Source organism: Chiroxiphia lanceolata, chromosome 25, assembly GCF_009829145.1.
Source record: "Chiroxiphia lanceolata isolate bChiLan1 chromosome 25, bChiLan1.pri, whole genome shotgun sequence".
NCBI lineage: Eukaryota > Metazoa > Chordata > Aves > Passeriformes > Pipridae > Chiroxiphia > Chiroxiphia lanceolata.
In genome coordinates, this window is record NC_045661.1 from 1,741,444 (window position 1) to 1,760,203 (window position 18,760).

Below are 18,760 nucleotides of genomic sequence, written 5' to 3' on the forward strand. Positions count from 1 at the left end.
GCCAGAGGTGGCTCCGGCTCACCCAAAAACCCCAAAGGCGGCCGCGGTGCCACCCCCGCGCCGCCCCCTCCGAGGAAACCGCGTCCTCCCGAGTTCAGCATCGGAGCATCCCAAAATTTGGCCGTACAGCAATTTCCTCAGCGGGAACATCGGCCCGGCTGGGTGCATATATATACAGATATCCATATATATATATACATATAAAAACCCACATATCTGGAGATATTGTGTAATATATATGGATCTATTGTATAATATATGTATATATTTGGGCACAGGGGGTGCGTATGGACAGAAATACCTCACAGAGATGGGCGTCCCTGTCTGTCACCCCCCACCCGGGGCTGATCCCTTCCCTGCTTCCACCCCACAGAGAGGGGCTGGGACCCCTCCAGCCCCCCCCAGGCCCTACACCTGCTCCGGCCCCAGGGACGGGCCGAGCCGGCGGCGAGCGGAGCAGACGAGGGGGCTCTGCCGGGGGCTGGTGGGCGCAGCAGGCAGGAGGCCGGGGGATGAATTATGCATGATGCTGCGAGTCTCTCTGCCTCCCTGACTGGTCCTTGGACTGTGGCAAGTGAGGTAAAGGCAGGAGGAGGAGGAGGGAAAAAAAAAAAACCACCCCCCTGCGCTCTCCGGGGAGCGGCGCGGTGGTTGGCAGCGAGCGAGGGAGCGCGCACGCAAAGGAGGGAGGGGAGGGAGGAGCACATCCTAATGCAGAGATGCTGCAGTGGCTCTGGGCACACACATCCCCGCTCGGGCAGCCACCAGCCGAGCGCTGCCTCGCAGCCGAGCCCCCCGGCAGCGCCGAGGCCCCGCAGCCCCCCGGCTCATGCCCGCACGGCCGCCCCGCACAAGGTAAGCGCCTTTCCCCCCCGCCCCGCGCCGGCCCTGGAGGGCTGCGGGAGGGGCTCCGCGTGCCGGGGCACCCCTTCCCCACCGGAGACAACTCGTGGTTGGGTTTGCTTCGGCCGGGGGGAACGTGCCGGAGCCCGCGGGTCTCGGGCGGGCATCCTTCGGGCATCCCCGGGCGGGCGATGCCAGCGCCGGAGCGGAGCCGGGGGCGGAGGTGGGAGAAGGGGGGGCCGCGGCGGTGGCACTTGTGGCAGGGGCCGAGCGGCCGAGGCGGCCGCGGCTGTCACAGCAGGAATGTCTCCTGTGGGATGAGCCCGGGAATATTTTTGTTGTTCTTTACCGCTGTCCTGCTTTTCCCTGTCGGCGCGTTCCGGCTCGCGGGGTCGGGGAGGGGTTTTGGGGTCCGCGGGGCTTCTGCTGCCACAAAACTATTTCAGCGTCTCCATCTGAGCGCTGAGCACCTGAGAGTTCCCTCCCCAGGGAGGAGGGAGCAGGGACACCGTGGTGTCCAAATTCACCCTCCGGGGGGGGGAGGGGGGGCCAGATCCCGGGGGAGAGGAGGGAGAGGGGGGATGCTCCGGGCACAGGGGGGGGATTTGTGAGGCTGAGGTTTGGGTCAGGGGGGCTCAGGGCTGTGGGGAAGCTGCAAAGTCATGGATGAATTGCCCACCCCGTGGGGGGCACCCGGCAGTCAGGGCATCCCTGTGCTCTCTCCCTGCTCACACGGGGTGGATGTTGGGATGGGGAAGCAGCCGGTGGGAGGGGAGGCTGGAGGTGATTCGTGGGGCTCCCCCTTCCCACGCCTTGAAACTTCCCTTCTCATCCCACCCACGCTGCCCCACTGGCTGCTCCAGCCCTGCTCCACTCCCAGCAGTCCCAGCATCATTCCTCTGGCTGCACTGGGGACTATCCACGGGACACTGTCATCTCTCCAAGGAAACACTGGTTGCTTTGAGGATGGGAGGCAGCAGCCTCTGCAGCCTCTGGCTTTCCCCAGACCCCGAGCACAGCTCAACTCCTCCCAGCCCACCAGAAGCTCTGAGGGCACAAAGCTCAAGCACAGGCTCTTGCATGAGATTTAGGAACAGGTTTGCATCCAAAAATGAGCCTCTTGAGGTCCTGAGCACACCCAACAGCTAAAACAGCCCCAGAAGCCACTTGCTTTGCTCACACAGGGAAGCAGTGGGTCCCAAACTTTGTAGGAATAGCTGTGCTTCCCAGGGGTGGATCAGAATTACCTAAAAGCAAAGGAAACAAAGGAAAAGGGTCATGGCCAGCCCAGCTGCTCCTGGGGCACAGGCAGATGGAGGCAAAGGGATGCCAACGCTCTTCTCCATCCCCTGATCGACTCCCACCAAACAGAGCAACCACTTCTGTCACCCACAATCTTTGCAGGGGGTTTCATGACCTGGGTGACAGTTTTCTCTGCAGATTTACCACAAACAGATCAGAAAAGGCAGAACCCAAGGGGGTCATTAGGGAGGCATTTCCCACACTCCCAGCAGCTCCACCTGCACAGGGAGGCTCCCTGGAGCTGGGAATCCACGTGGAGCTGAGCTCACAGTGAAGCCCAGCCCGGCTGTTCAGCCACACTGAATGCTTTGTATACACCCCAAATCCAAATTATCCATGAAAACTCATGGATTCTGACGAGAAGCAGAGACCTCCACACGTTTCTCAGCAACCCCTGAGAGCTCCAAGGTCTCCCACAGCACTTTGTCCCTGGCACTGGCCGTGCCAACCCCCCCAATCCGTGAAGGTGTGAAGGTGCTGGGATGACACAAACCCACGCAGCCACCTGGAAAACATCTCACCTGCAGGGATCTCCCGACAGCTCCCACACAGCAGCACAGGGCTCCCTGCTCAGCCGAGCAGAGCTGGGGGAGGCAGGGAGGGATCCGTGGGCTCTGGGGTGGCTCCTGGCTCTGGGATGGCTCTGGGATGGCTCTGGGGTGGCTTCTGGCTCTGGGATGGCTCTGGGAATGCTCTGGGGTGGCTCCTGGCTCTGGGATGGCTCTGGGATGGCTCTGGGGTGGCTTCTGGCTCTGGGATGGCTCTGAGATGGCTCCTGGCTCTGGGATGGCTCTGGGATGGCTCCTGGCTCTGGGATGGCTCTGGGAATGCTCTGGGGTGGCTCCTGGCTCTGGGAATGCTCTGGGGTGGCTCCTGGCTCTGGGATGGCTCTGGGATGGCTCCTGGCTCTGGGATGGCTCTGGGATGGCTTTGCAATGGCTCCTGGCTCTGGGATGGCTCTGAGATGGCTCCTGGCTCTGGGATGGCTCTGAGATGGCTCCTGGCTCTGGGATGGCTCTGGGATGGCTTTGCAATGGCTCCTGGCTCTGGGATGGCTCTGGGATGGCTTTGCAATGGCTCCTGGCTCTGGGATGGCTTTGCAATGGCTCCTGGCTCTGGGATGGCTCTGAGATGGCTCCTGGCTCTGGGATGGCTCTGAGATGACTCCTGGCTCTGGGATGGCTCTGGGATGGCTCCTGGCTCTGGGGTGGCTCCTGGCTCTGGGATGGCCATCCCGGAGCTCTCCCTGCTCAGAACAGGGATGGGCTTGGCTCTGTCTCGTGGGGGTTTGCTCAGCACATCCCTCTCCTTCCTAAATCAGCACCAGCACGGCTTTCCAGGCACGAGGAGCTGCACATTCCCAGGAAGGTTTTGAGGTGGGCTGGTGGCGGTGGGACCCCCCTGCTGCACTCACACAGCCCCCTCCCACCAGGGGAACTTGCAGCACAAACAAACAGCACAGGCAGGAACCCCCAGCAGGGACTTTTGGAGATGTTAAAACACAGATAACACGGAAAGAGGGGAGAGGCTTCCTTGGAGAGTCCTTTAAGAGCCAAAAAACAGGGATGGAAGAGAAGAAACACGATTCAAATGTGCTGTGACAGGATGGATCAGGCTCTTTCTAGACACTTTCTGCCTTTTCCTACACTCGGTGCCTTCGGGTTCTCCTGGAGCTGGAGAGCAGGAACAGCTCTGGGCAGACAAGGAAACAGAGTCTGCTCTCAAGCTACACAAAACCCCTCTCCTTGAACCCAAAATGTTTTTTATTCCATGACAAACACTCCTGGCCCCATTGCCACCATGTGGGGTCCGGGGGTGTTGAGCACGACCCAGGGGAGGTGTCCCAAAATTCCGGGGAGCACACGAGGAATTCCCACCCAGAGCCAAACCCAGCCCCCCCCCCAGCAGCCTGGATGCTAAATTATTACATGTATTATTTATTGTACAGCCTGTGGAGCTGTCAGTCCTGCACCAGAGAGCCATAAACCAGGAAGGAAGAGGGATAAGTGTTCAGTGCTGATTCCTGCTTGTTTCCATAAGGGCAGGAGCAGCTTGACACCGTTTGGAGGCTGAATCCTAAAACCACTTTAACAAAGGCAGGAGAGAGGGTTGGACACCGGGGTGGTGCCTTCCCAGGAGCAGAATAAACGACACCACTGCAGGGGATCCCTTCCCCTCATCCCAGGAGGGAGGGGATTGAACACCAAGGTCCCCCTGGGGATTCTGCACCTCCCCAGCACCACCAGTATGAGAACCCAGTGGGGCCAAAGTGAGGGCTGAGGAGCTCTGTGGGGCTGGGGAAGATGCCCAGTGCCATGGAGGGACCCCCAAGACACCGGGAAGGCTCTGGGTGAGGTCACAGCAGCAGCAGGCTGGGGGATCAGGGATCCCAACACCTCCCCGGGGCTGCCTCAGCCACGAGGTTTCCCAAAGCCCTCCACTTGGTTTTCCTCCCTCCCAGCACCAGTTCCTGCCAAGGCAGCAGCGGGGAGGGGATGGAGCAGGCTCTGGTGCAGGTAGGGAGCTATTTATACCTGTGCCACATCAAAGAATCTCTGCTGCTGACGCCACGGAGCTCTAATAGCACAGAGGGGGTGGGTTGGCAAGGCTGGCAGAGCTGGGGATGGCCCAGGGTTTGGGCAGAGCTGGGGATGGCCCAGGGTTTGGGCAGAGCTGGGGATGGCCCAGGGTTTGGGCAGAGCTGGGGATGGCCCAGGGTTTGGGCAGAGCTGGGGATGGCCCAGGGTTTGGGCAGAGCTCCCCACAGCTCAGCTCTACCTGCTCCAAGCGTGGAGAGGAAAGGGGAGACCTGCAGTGGGCAGCTTTATTTTGGAGTTTTATTTTGCGGAGGAGGTGACCTCGACTCCCAGCCTGTGTGAGCATCCCCTCCCGTGCAATCCCTGAGGAATAACCAGCATTTCCCAGGGAAAGGGGGTGCAGGCTGTGCCCAGAGATGCTTGGAGGGTGCTTTGCACCCCAGTGAACGTGCAGGGGAGAGTCTGTGAGAAGGGCCCAATGTTTGGTACTTTACCCACCAAAATCAGCATTAATGAGGGTTTTGGGCAGACATCCCCTCCCAGCCACCCCCGTGCTCACCTGGAGTCACTCGTGGCCTTGTTCTCAAAGACTCTGAGCGTCTTCCCAGCTGCTGTGGACTGAGCTATCGATTGAAACACGAGTCTGGAGGGAGAGCTCGGAGCTGCAGCTCGTGGGGAATTCACCTCCCGAGCCAAACTTCCCTCATCCCCTCTGCCCTGGGGCCTGGGGATGCACAGAAAGATTTCCTGGCTGTTCCTGTGGGTCTGCTTTGTCTTTTCTCATGCCCCAAGGCATCTCCTCAGGGCTGAGCTGCTGCAGCTGCCCCGAGGTCCCTCCTGGGGGTGGCACGAGCCTGGTCCGGCTGTGGGGACACCCCAAGAGCTTCAGCCCCAAAACCCTGGGGACTTTCCAAGGGTTTATTGCAGCAGAGCAGAGGATCAGGCACCCCAAGGCACCAAGGTGGTGGCAACCAGAGATGGGAACTGGTTTGGTCGAGGGGGGGTAGAAAAAAGAATAATAACGATAATTACAAAAAAAAGGCAAACCAGCTGACTGCAAAGCTCAGATCGAAAATTCAGACTTCCCAACATAACAGAAGAGCAGGAAAGGCCCCCTCATAACATCACCCTTTTTATCAGAATTAGATTTTACCCCCCCAGGGATCCCCTCAGGGATCCCAGCCCATCCCGTGCCTCCCACACCCCATCCCATGTCCCCGGAGCGAAGGCAGATCCCGGCTTTGTCTCCTCACAAAAGGGAGGGTTTGCCTGGATGGGGCTGAACCAAAAGAAAACTCCCACTGAGCCCCTGTGACAATGAGGGGCTGTGACCCACGATGTCCCTGCATGCACCAGCCAATTATTAGGGAAAGGCACTTAAAAGGCACAGGGAAAACAGGGAGTGCTGGGAGCCCGTGCCTGGATGCAGCTTTCCTGCTGGGATCACCCCAGAGCCCGCCTGCCCCTCACCCCGGGACCAGAAGGGCTTCTTTTTACCCCCAGGTGAAGCCAAACCTCTCCCTGCTTCGAGCAGGAGCTGCTCCTGGGTGCCAGGGCTGCCTCCCCCGTGGCACAACCACACATTGATCCACCAGCATCCATAAAATCCGCTCAGGGAAGCAAAGCCCCGGAGCAGCAGGTCTTCTCCCAGCACTTGGCTCCAATCCGGTCCCATCCAACACAAAATCAGGGATGGGGGGGTGGGAACGTTGCAGCCTCGGCCCCTCAGCAGCTCCAAACTCTCCCAGTGATGCCCCCCCTGGAACTGAGCTCCCAGAGGGGTTTTCTCTCCCCCCACAGGGATTTCTCTGTCTTTTCCATCATGTTGGATAACCTGGGCTCTTCCTCTCACCCTGCTCTGAGCTGTTCATCCACCTGGGGAGGAAAGAGCAGGAGCCACTGATCAAACACTGATCCTTATCCAGCCAGGGCTGCTACAATTAATTGATTATGATCAATTTAAGGTCCTTTGGCCGGGGACAGATATCAAAACCAGCAGTGCCCACAGCACTCCTCTGCCTTGTGTTCTGACCCCACTGGGTCCCCCAGTAACTGCAGTGGGGTTTGGGGTCTGTTTTTGGGGTGTGATGAGCCTGGGGAGGGCTGAGCTCCACCACAAGGCTTTGAACCCTCTGAGGCTGCTTTTGGTCCCCATTTGGGGCTTGGACACTTTGCTGCTTGGGGTGGGTTTGGGGTGGTTTGCAGGATTTCTGCAACAGCTGCTGCTGCAGGTCCTGGAGCCACCAAGAGATCAGAACTCAGAAAAGCTCAGGAGAGGCTGAATTCAGAGTTTGCCTCTTAAATCAATCTCCTGAGCACAGGCAGTTTTACAGGAGGACAGATCCATTACAACAAACCCATTTGTACTTCACCGAAACACGCTGTGCTGGGATGGACAGACTGTTCCCAACCTTGGGCAAGTCAAAACCCAGGGAACATCAAAAGCCTGCCCTTCCCAGCCTTTGCCATGCTCCTGAATAAAAGAGACACTCAGCACAGGAGGAGCTGCAGCATCACCCACCCTCAGGAGCAAAATCCTTCCCCAGGGAAAGCTGCAGCACAAGGAGCTGCCCCACTTAAAAGTGCTCCTGTGGTCAGCGAGCACAGGAGATGGAATTGCACTGATTTCTCCTGGTAATGGATAGTGCTGTGCTGGCCTTGTCACCTCCTGTCAAAGCCCATCTCCCCCCAGAAGCCACCCTTGGCCTCCCCACACCCAAAATCCAGCTGGAGTCCCCCCCCTGCAGAGGATGCTGCTCCACAGCCAGAGCTGGACCAGGACCAGGCAGTGTCTCCTCTCCCAGAGGCTCAGGACTCCTCACAGTCTCTCTGTAGCTCCTTAGCTCTGTCTCCACGATAATGGATCGCTCCCAGATCCCAGGGGTTCCAGAGGAAAGGGCTAATGCTCGTGGTTTTCCCACTGTGCCCATGCCTGCCCTGCTGCAGGAGGTATTAATGACACATCCATTAGCAGGGAGGGCAGATCCCCTTTCAGTGCAGCAGAAGGCTCTCGAGTGACTGTCAAAATACCCCAGGACGAGGGGAAAGAACATGTCCCTGTGGCCCTCCTCTAATTAGGGATGGAGGGAGGTCTGAATGTGAGATGCAGAGTGCCTGGGCACGCTTGGGAGGAGCTGAGGGTCGGGTGCTCGGGGTCGTGGCTTTGGAGAGGCCTCTGAGACCCCAGCCCAGCCCCAGGGGTGACCTCAAGAGCAGCAGCCCCTCAGGCACAATTTGATCGTGGCTTTTAGGTGACAAGGCAGCCAGGACCAGGGAAAGCAGCATCCATGAGGATTAGTTCATCCAGTCTCTGGTTGCACATAAATTCAGTGTCAGCACTCGGAGAAACTCCTCCGTTTCTCTCTTCCATCTCCATTTGGTGGGGACGGTACCTGGAGCTCCTCCTGGCTGTCACATTCCCGATTTTTTTTTACCGAGTTAAAGCACAGGCTGGATTTAAAGCAGCAGAGCAGCAGCACTTCCCTCAGCAGGAGCCTCCCAGGAGCAGCTCAGCACATCCCACCTCCAGAGCCACCCCGAGCCACCCCGAGCGTTCCAGGAACAGCCAACCCTGGAGGGGGGCTCTGGGGAGGTGGAGGGATGAGCACAGGGGAGTGGGAAGAGGGAACGTGGTGAATAAAAGGGATGAGAACAGATGGGGAGAGCGGGGTGGGAAGAGGCAGAGCCGGAGCCAGCACAGAGCTGTGGTTTTACATCACAAATAATGAACCGACAAATAATCCAACAACTCAAATCAGCTCGATTTCCACAGGATACCAGCTCTGCTTGGCTGCAGGGAGTGAAGCCGAGGGGGGGTGCTGGGGGCTGTAGTCCCATGGAAAGGCATCACAGCTCTTCCTTCCCTCGTCCTGCCCGGATCCCAGCCCAGCCCTCGGGAACACCTCCTGTTGAGGTGGAAGCACAGGGGACAGGCAGGAGGAAACTTGTTCAGATACAGCACATCCAGCAGCAAGTGGGAAGTGCTGATAAAAGCAGGGAGGTGGCAGGAGCTGCCCAGAGGAGCCTCCAGCCCCCCAGGAGGGACAGCGGCCCACACTGACCTCCTCCTCCTTATTACATGGATTTAAACTGACAGAGAGTGGGTTTAGATTGGATTTTAGGAAGGAATTCCCCCCTGTGAGGGTGGGCAGGCCCTGGCACAGGTTGCCCAGAGAAGCTGTGGCTGCCCCATCCCTGGATGGGATGAATCCCATCTCAAGGCCAGGAGTGCCCTGGTCTAGTGGAAGGGATGGGATGGGATGGGATGGGATGGGATGGGATGGGATGGGATGGGATGGGATGGGATGGGATGGGATGGGATGGGGTGGGATGGGCTTTAAGGTCCCTCCCGACCCAAACCATTTGTGTTTCTACAAAAAATAACCAAACTGAACTTTCCCACCCTCTTTCCTGTTTGTTTTAAAAGCAAGAGGGAAAAGGAATAAGGGAAGCAAAGCTGCAGCCAGTCAGAGCTTCCCGGGGCAGCTCCTGGGCTGCAGATCCACTGCTCCCTGCCTTCCACAGACCCTTAAGGAAGCAAACTGGGGAGACCTGGAAAAAGTCAACCCGTTAATTAGTGCCGAGCTGGCACCGCCCGCAGACCCCCCGTGGCAGCTCTGCCTGCTCAGCACCCCCGGCTGAGGGCCGGGGCAGGGAACAAAGGGACAGTGTTTGCTGCAGGGCCGTGGGCTCGGGACGCCGTTTGGGGCGTGATTGTCGTTGACATCAAGTGACTCCATGTGACTGACTCACTCCGGGGCTGCTGGAACAAATGGAGCAGCTTCCATGTGCGAAATGTGCCCCACGCCCTTCCCTGCTCCGTCCCCAGATTCCCTGCCCAGAACGCTGCTCCCACCAGGAGCTGCCACGGCCTGATTGGGAATAGGGGGAAAAGGAGGCAGGGGTCCCTCCTCCCCCAGCCACACACACCATAATTAAGCTCCAGCCTTATTTTGGGACCTGGCAGATAACAAACCCCAACCAGAGCTCGCTGGGGGCAGAGGGGCTCCAGCCCCCTGACCCAAACGAGATAAAAATCAAGGATTTGGGTGAGGACACAAAGGGGAAAGGCGGCTTTTGCAGCGGGCAGGGTCCCCCGAGGGGGGTGCGGGGGGGCAAAGCCGGGCTCTCCTGTTTGCTCAGGTGCAGCTCCGGGGCTGCCGGTCACAAACCGGCCGAGCTGGGGCTGCATCCCGCGGGACGGGGGCTAATCCCGGCTCGGGGGAGCTCGGGAGCAGCTCGGGCGGACAGATGGGCCGGGAGAGGAGCGGAGCAGCACCAGCTGGAGCAGGGGGGATGAGCAGCACGGGCGGCCCCGGGAGCTCTTGGCAGCATCTTGAGCGGCGGCTCAGCGGGCTGTGCGCTCGGGAGGGCAGCCCGGGCTCCTCCTCCTCCTGCCGGGTCCGTTAACAAAGACGGGGGGGAAAAATCCAGCCCGATATCCCTCCTGGAGTGCCGGGGGAAGAGGTGCCCGTGCTGGAGCTGCTCCCGCGCCGGGAGAACTCAGGGACGAGGGGCAGCACAGAGGGCACAGGGTTTGGTTGGGTTTTTTAATTTTTTGGGAGATCTTGGCAGGCAGGGGGCTGTGGAGGGGACTGGACAGCTCTGCTGCCCCTGCTAATTCGTTCCAGGGCACCGGGAGATGCCTGGGCACTCCCTCAGCCCTTCATTAACTGTTCAAATGCATTACACTTAAGAGAAAAGCAGGAAAGGACCCAGCCCTGTGTTGCCCCTTTGCACATCCCCCTGAAGCCTGAGCTCCCTGCCTGAGGCTCTAAAAGCTGGAGAGCAGCACATGGTGAGAGGCTGAGCCCCCCAGCCTGTCCAGAACAGGGGACTCGGGGCTGGCACAGCCCCCAAAATCAGGCAGTGCCCGAGGAGGTTCAATCAAAGACGCCTTTTTTTATAGAATCACAGAATCCCTGCCTGGTTTGGGTTGGAAGGGACCTTAAAGATCACCCAGTGCCACCCCCTGCCACGGGCAGGGGCACCTTCCACTGGCCCAGGTTGCTCCAACCTGGCCTTGGACACTTCCAGGGATGGAGAGTCCACAACTCCTCCGAAAAACCCGTTCCGGTGCCTCCCCACCCTCTCAGGGAAGAATTCCTTCCCAATATCTGTTATTTTCACAAAGTACCAGATCATTTCTTCCTCCTCACCCCCCACCAACATCCTGTGTATGCTTCTGCCTTTGTGGTTTTTAATCAGAAATGCTCAGGAGGGAGTGTTATTTTTGGAGGTGGGGGGGGGAAGGAGAGCAGATAACGAGGGAGGAGGAACAACAACAACTCCCCGACCAGATTTGTGGTGCCAGGGAGAAAAAAAGAGCTCCTTCAACTGCTGCCCTGCCCTTGGGACAGCTGGATGTTCGCCCTGGGGTGACTCTGCCCTGGGCCTGTGGCCAGCAGGATGGCACAGCTGGACGCTGTGCCCTGGGGCAGAGCCTCTGGAATCACGGAACCATGGAATATCCCCGGGAAGGGACTCGGATTGCAGCTCCTGGCAGCTCACCCCGCTCTCCATCCCTCGCAGGGCCACCGTCCCCGTAGATGCTCCACCCCATGACCTGGCACAGGATGGGAGGCACCAGAGGGTTTGTCCACACGTCCCTGGCTGTCAGCACCTTCCTGGGTAAGAGTTTCCCTTGGGAGAGGCGGGAGGTGTCCGGGGGGACAACACACAACAGTTGGGATCAGCCCAATCCTCGGGGGGGTTGTGCCACCTGGGGCTGTGTCCGTGTTATTCCCAATTTCCCTTTGTGCTGCTCAAAGAGGACAGGAATGGTTGACACACATCTCCCCCTCCCCCCCTTTCTAAATCCAGGTTTGGGTGAAATCAGGAGATGCAGGAGGAATTTCCTTCTGCCAGTGGGAGTCACCCGTGGTGAAGCCACTTCACCATCCTGGATTTTCTAGGGAATGCCTTGTTGGCCACACCCTGAGTGCAAAAAGATTCCTGTTCATCAGGGACCACTGCTGGATCTCAGGGACCACTGCTGGATCTCAGGGAGGCTCAGGCTGCTCTCTGCAGGTCCCTTTTCAGCAGGGAGACATTTCATTTCAGCCAACTGAGAATTAGATAATGTCTTCAAGCTAATTCATCATCCCGGGCAGAGGCTGCTCGCCTGTCCTTATAAATATCTAATTACCTTTTAATGTTCTCTGGATCCCCGAGGAGGCAGAAGGAGGGGTGGCTGCCCTAGATTGGGAGGCAATTATCCTGTTTGGAAATTGGTCTGACCCAAATCTGGGCATGGAGATGGACTTGGGTTCTCCCATTAACCACCTGAGTTCAGGCAACTCGCTCCCAGCCCAAGCTGAGCCCCCCCAAAACTGCCCTTCTGGGAAGCCTGGGAGGGTGATTTTCTCTGACCTCTGGCTGATGGTGCAATGGATCTCAGGAGCCAGCTGGGAAATCCTCCCTGGGGACATGAGGGAGAGTCTGGGGACACGATGATGGCAGCAGTGAGAGATGCCAAAGCCTCTAGGTCTGGAGCAAAGTGTAAAGGTCTGGAGCAATCTGTAGAGCTTTAAAGCTTCTCAAGTGCACAGGGACAGCTCTCTAAAATCTAAAAACCTCCCTGGCCTTTGTTCATTTGGGAAAAGCTCTGGAAAATCTTGAGATCTAAGGCTGGTTAAAGCCCTGACCCTTTGTTCCTCACAAAGCTTCTCGTTAAAAACAAACCCCTCTGCTCCTCTGGGAGCTGCCCCTTCAAAAATAACCACTCAGGTTCTGGGCACATGTGTGTTCAGGCTGCCCCAAACACCAATTAATTGCCCAGCTCCCTCGTGTGCTGAGGCTCCAGGCTGTGGGCAGCGCTCCGGAGCCACGGATGTGTCCTCAGAGCTGGAATACGGCTTGGAAAACACTCAGCTGAGCCCTGGATCATTCCCTGCCCTCCAGAGCTGGCTCAGGGCTCAGCACAAAGGGGAAAAGGTTCAGCCTCCTGCACACCTGGGCTTTCCAGGTCTGGCTCTCAGCATATTCCTAAAAATACCCCACAAATAATGCCAGGAAGGGGCCGGTGCCCAGGGAGGCTCTGGAGTCACCTCCCCGCAGCTGCTTTGCCAAATCTTCATTTTCAGATGCTCCACTCGCACCTGTTTCTGTTTATTTTGGTGCTGGTATTGATTTGCACTGCTCCTGAAGGTCGCTGTGGAGGTGCAGGGGTGGGTTTGCCATCGTTCCTGCTCTCCTGGCTGGCAGCAGCACAGACAATTCCGAGCGGGTCACTTTGCTCCTTGCAGAATTGGAGGAGACCTTGATTTCGTGTCTGTTCTCCCTGTTGCCCAAACCGCAGGGCCCAAGGACAGAATGTCTTGGTAACATCAAAAATGAGAGTTCTGAGGGGACAGAAATGTCCCAGACAATCAGTCTCAGAGGTTCTGATCTACCCTCAATTTACCACCCTGATTTACCCTCAGTTCTTAATTTACCCTTATCCCCATCTTGGAACTGTTTAATTATGGCTTTAATGTGTTTGTTTAATGAGTGAGGTGCAGGCATTTCACCCCCAGCACCGACCAGACACCTTGGAACTGGAGATAAAAACTCACCTGAACTCCTGGCATTGATTTCCTTGGGGAAAATCAATCCCTCACAGTTGCAGTCCATAACCTTGGCAGGGAAAAAGGGACAGCAGAGGAGAGCAACGGGACACAGAGTCTGGGTGGAAGCCGAGGGGAGGATGAGCCTAATTTGGCTCGACTGGAAAAGAGCATCCCACGAGAAAGGGCGTGGATGGGAGTGGTAACAATATGTATTTTATTTGTTAAATAAATAGGAATTATTTACCACGTGCTCCCCGTTAATCTCAAAATGTAAAGCTGTTAAACCTCAGTCCAGTCACTGCCATCTGTGAGAACACAATTAACACACCTGTCAGAACACAATTAGTACTTTCTTATTAATTCCCCATTAACTCCAGATTGTTTTTCCTGCTGGTCAGCAGAGTTCTTTCCAGCTGGGACTTGTTCAGCACAGCCACTGCTGACCCCACTGGGAGGAGATTTCCAGCTTCCACGAGCTTTTCCTTCAGGAACAGAAGGTTTCAAGGAGGAAATGGCGCTGGTTTGGAGGGGACACAGCCCTCAAAATGCTGCTTTTCTTTCCTTCCAAAGAGTCAGCCCCGGGCTCAGCCCCCTCCCTGTGTGACACCAGGGATCAGCAGGCTCCTGCTGCAGCACATCCCGAGCTCTGGGATAATTGCCTGGTACTGGGACAGCTGCTCCAAACCCACTGAGCCAATTAGCAGAGCCCCCTTTTCCCATCCCACCCTCGGCCCTGCACGGAGCAGGAGCCAAACCCCGGGAGCTGCAGGTAGAGGGGCTGCTCCCCCTGATCCCAGAGAGCTGAGCTGGCCATTCCCTGCTGGAAGTTACTCTTGCATAAAACATCAAACTCGCTGGAGCCGCTTAATTTGAGGAGTGCCCATGCTGGGGAGTGGAGGGAAGGAGACAGATTGTGGGTTTGAGACAGTTATTAATTCAATTAGGAAGCATGGAAGGATCCTGGAGCTACAGAAGCATCTTGGAGCTTATCAGTGAGCAGAGGACTGTGCTGGTGGCTCCTTCCCTGATAAGAGACAGGCATTTCCAAGGTGCCAGGGAGAGGACAGACCTGCTGGCAATTATCCCACCAGCTGCTCCTGCAATAAAGAGATTTCCAGGCAGCTTCTGCTTTGGTCTTATTTACAGTGTTGCTGCCAGGCCAGGTTTTGGACAGGGCTTGGAGCCACCTGGTCTGGTGGAAGGTGGTCAGGAGGGTGGAACTGGATGGGTTTTAAGGTTCCTCCCATCCCAAACCATCCTGGGATTCTGGTTTCCACCCAGCCTGTGTGGAAGGGGGCCTGCTAGAATTTGTTCTTTATCTGAGACACGAGTCCCTCAGCGAGGACAGATGGCACTTCCCAGTGACAAAGGGTCACCAAAGGGTGCTGGCTCCAAAGGGGGACCCAGACACAGCGTGGGAGGAGCAGGAGGGTCCTTCTGTTCCTCTTGTGCCTCAGCCTGAGCCGTGCCCACAACAGCAAGATCAGAGTCCAACCCGTGTCTGAAGGCTCCAAAAGCAGCTCAAGGCTCATCCCAGTCCTGGAACAGAATGGTCTGCACTGGTTTGCACCCCAGCAACCAACTGGTCTGAGTGTCAGAGCTGGGGGTGCTGCAGATGCAGGGGCTGAGGGACCAACAGAGCTGGGATGATCCCGGGTCTCCTCCTGCTCCCTCATCCTGGAGAGGATGAGGAGGAACCAACCAGCCTGTGCAGAGAGAGGAGGAACCAGCCCAGGGAGGGCACCCAGGGCTTCCCAGCCCCAGGCCTGTGTGCAGGTGGTTTTCCAAGGGGTGCATGTGCATATCCTCCATCCTTGCATCTCCAGGGCCATCAGTGCCCCTGGCAGGGTGGGATGGGTGGGATGCTCCTCTGGCAGGGTGGGATGGGTGGGATGCTCCACGGGAAGCTCAGGCTGGGAGCCCCAAGCCAGGGCTGGGCTGTGCTGACAGATGGGTTGTGACTCTCACGCTGCTCCTCCTGCTGCCAGGGACACCCTATGGAGCTGGAAAGGAGCGTTTTTTAGGAAAAGCCAAGTGGGTTTTCCCTCTCTTGCAGTTTGGTGCCAGGCCCAGAGCAGCACCAGGAGCTACGGGCCAGTGTTTGAGGAGCAGCCCTCCCACACCCTCTTCCCTGAAGGCTCAGCAGAGGAGAAGGTCACTCTGACCTGCCGGGCACGAGCCAACCCCCCTGCGACCTACAGGTGAGCTCAGCCCCACAGGTGAGCTCAGCCCCACAGGTGAGCTCAGCCCCACAGGTGAGCTCAGACCTACAGGTGAGCTCAGCTGCCCCCTCTGCTCCAGCACCAGGAGAAAACCAACTGGGATTTGCTTCCTCTTCTCCACTTTTATATTATTAAGGTGGGAATGAGCCTCCTCGTCCACACGGGGTGTGAGTCCCAGGAGGACCAGCTGAGGGAGCTGGGAAGGGGCTGGAGCAGCAGGAGAACTGAGGGAGCTGGGGGGGCTCAGCCTGGAGAAAAGGAGGCTCAGGGGGGACCTTCTGGCTCTGCAACCCCCTGACAGGAGCGGGGAGCTGGGGGGGGTCGGGCTCTGCTCCCAGGGAACAAGGGACAGGAGGAGAGGGAACGGCCTCCAGCTGTGCCAGGGGAGGGTCAGGTTGGATATTAGGGAAAAATTTCTCCCTGGAAAGGGTGGTCAGGCACTGGAAGGGGCTGCCCAGGGAGGTTTGGAGTCCCCACTCCTGGAGGTGCCCAAGGAAGGACTGGATGTGGCACTCAGTGCCCTGGGCTGGGGGACAAGGTGGGAACCAGGATCAGGTTGGACTCAACCCTGGAGGGATTTTCCAACCTCAGTGACTCTGTGCTGTGCCATCTCTCCCAGGGCACAGCCAGGATAGGAATCTAACTCCAATCCCAGCAGAGCTGGAACACCAACCAGCACAGCCCCCTGTAAGGCCCCAGGGTGTGGCCACGAGGATTCACCCCCTCACTCCCCCCTCTGGCTCTCTGCAGGTGGAAGATGAACGGCACAGACATTGAGGTGGAGCCAGACTCCCGTTACAGGCTGGTTGCAGGGGACCTGGTGATCAGCAACCCTGTGAAAGCCAAGGATGCTGGATCCTACCAGTGCCTGGCATCCAACTCCAGGGGCACCGTGGTCAGCAGGGAGGCCTCCCTCCGCTTTGGCTGTAAGTTTGCCTCCCCAGGGTAAAGGAAATGCAGCTGGGGGGCCAACTGAGCCCCCCTGCTCACCTGGAGAAATGTGGGAGAGCAGCTCTGCCCATGGCACCCAACCCCACCCCATGGAGAAACCCCCTGGCACTTCCACGGGCGTGCCATGGAAATTTATTGTGCTACAGAGAAACCCAATAATCCTTTGGGATCTCCCTCTGTACAAGCACTGAGAAGACCCAGAGATAAAGCACAGTGATGCCCCCAGCTTTCCTCTGTCCGGGTTTCACTTTGCCCCTTCAGTTTTGCAGGAATTCTCGGCGGAGGAGCGGGACCCCGTGAGGATCACCGAGGGCTGGGGGGTGATGTTTGCCTGCAGCCCTCCCCCCCACTACCCAGGTAAGGCTCTGCCACCTCCACATCTCCACAGGCAGGGGAGACACAACCTTCCTGCCTTTCCTTGGGGAATTTTAGGGAAGGAAATCTGGGGTTTATTCAGCAGCCAAGCAGAGGCAGGACTTGGCGTGTCCACACAAGGACCAACTCCAAGGACCAGTCTGGGTTCACCCCTCCCAGGAGGACCCAGACAGGCCCTGCAGATCATTCCTCTCCCCTCTTCCCCAGGTTTGTCCTATCGGTGGCTCCTGAACGAGTTCCCCAATTTCATCCCGGCCGACGGGAGACGTTTTGTCTCCCAGACCACGGGAAACCTCTACATTGCCAAGACAGAGGCCTCTGACCTGGGCAACTACTCCTGCTTTGCCACCAGCCACATCGACTTCATCACCAAGAGCGTCTTCAGCAAGTTCTCCCGGCTCAGCCTCACGGCAGAGGGTCAGTGCCCTTGGATCAGTGCCCTTGGATCAGTGCCCTTGGATCAGTGCCCTTGGATCAGCGGGATAATGCCAGTTATTGGGGGGGAAATGCAAAATTAAGCCACTCCACAGGACACCAGCAGCGCCCAAGTCACCCACCAGCCTCTCAGGGGAGCTTCAGAGCTCATAAAAATATGGATTGGCTGGAATGGGGGGCAGGCAGCCCTCCCAAACCTCAGCTGTGGGGGATTCTCTGTCTTTAAAAAATGCTTCTGGGGCGGGGGAAAGAGAGTTAAACAGGTAGGAAGGCCTGGATGGACGGGGCTTGGAGCAGCCTGGGCTAGTGGGAGATTCCCTGCCCAGGGCAGGTGGAACTGGATGAGCTTTAAGGTCCCTTCCAACTCAAACCATTGTAGGATTCTGTGGCTCTAGGAAATCAAGGAGAAATAGCCCTCAGATGTCGTAAAGAGATTTTTAGAGACTGCTATGAGAAGCAAATGAAACCTCTGCCCACACAAAGGTCTGGGAAAGTCGTGTCACCCCGCGGGTCCCTCTGCCCTTTGAGACCTCCCCTCCTAGGTGGCATTTTGGAGTCCTCCAGGATATTTTGGAGTCCTCCAGGATATTTTGGAGCCCTCCAGGACATTTTGGAGCCCTCCAGGACATTTTGCAGTCCTCCAGGGCTCCTCACCACGTTTTCCCCCCGACAGATGCCCGGCAGTTCGCCCCCAGCATCAAGGCCAGGTTCCCTGCAGACACCTACGCCCTGGCAGGGCAGGTGGTGACTCTGGAGTGCTTTGCCTTTGGGAAGTGAGTGCAGTGTCCGTGTCACTCGGGCTCGGGATGGGGAGGGAATGGCAGAACCTGCAGCCTCACACCTCCTCTCTCCAACGGCCCTGGTGGAGGCCAGAGAGGGAGGGAGAGTGGGAAAGGGGAAGTGGCTGCAGCCATCTGTCCTGCTGGCCAAGGCCCAGCTGGGAGGGCACCCAGGGGACGTGGGGACGGGGTTGCTCTGAGCTGTGGTGTCACCCAGGTTCACCAGCCTGGCTTTTCCACAGCCCTGTCCCCCGGATAAAGTGGAGGAAGCTGGATGGCTCCCAGTCCTCCAAGTGGATCGGCAGCGAGCCCCTCCTGCAGATCCAGGATGTTGGCTTTGAGGACGAGGGCACCTACGAGTGTGAGGCTGAGAACATCAAAGGCAGAGACACCCACCAGGGCCGGATCATCATCCAAGGTAACCCCTGGATGTGTGTTCACCCAAGGGAACACCCTCAAACATGGATCTTTGACTAAAATATGTGCCTTTGCAGAGCACAGCAAGGTGCCCCGGGCACAAAGTGAGGCTTTGGGAGCAAAACCACCACCTCTTATCCTGAAGTTCAGGAATGGCCTAAAGCTGAAGGAGGGCAGGTTTAGGTCGGATATTGGGAAGGGATTCTTCCCTGTGAGGGTGGGGAGGCCCTGGCACAGGTTGCCCAGAGAAGCTGTGGCTGCCCCATCCCTGGAAGTGCCCAAGGCCAGGTTGGATAATTTGGACCAACCTGGGCTGGTGGAAGGTGTCTCTGCCCATGGCAGGGGGTGGC

At 57.8% G+C, this 18,760-nt stretch overlaps 1 protein-coding gene across 1 annotated transcript in view; it reads left to right on the forward strand.

The window, feature by feature from the left end:
• The first annotated feature begins 701 nt into the window (after nt 1–701).
• CNTN2 (contactin 2) overlaps nt 702–18,760 on the forward strand; it is a 30,251-nt gene continuing 12,192 nt past the window's right edge. Inside the window, exons 1-8 of the mRNA XM_032710802.1 lie at nt 702–855; nt 11,214–11,312; nt 15,288–15,432; nt 16,204–16,379; nt 16,666–16,761; nt 16,987–17,196; nt 17,888–17,987; nt 18,236–18,411. Of these exons, the coding sequence (XP_032566693.1) occupies nt 11,231–11,312; nt 15,288–15,432; nt 16,204–16,379; nt 16,666–16,761; nt 16,987–17,196; nt 17,888–17,987; nt 18,236–18,411 (985 nt within the window). The 5' untranslated portion in view covers nt 702–855; nt 11,214–11,230. The remainder of the gene's footprint in view (nt 856–11,213; nt 11,313–15,287; nt 15,433–16,203; nt 16,380–16,665; nt 16,762–16,986; nt 17,197–17,887; nt 17,988–18,235; nt 18,412–18,760) is intronic.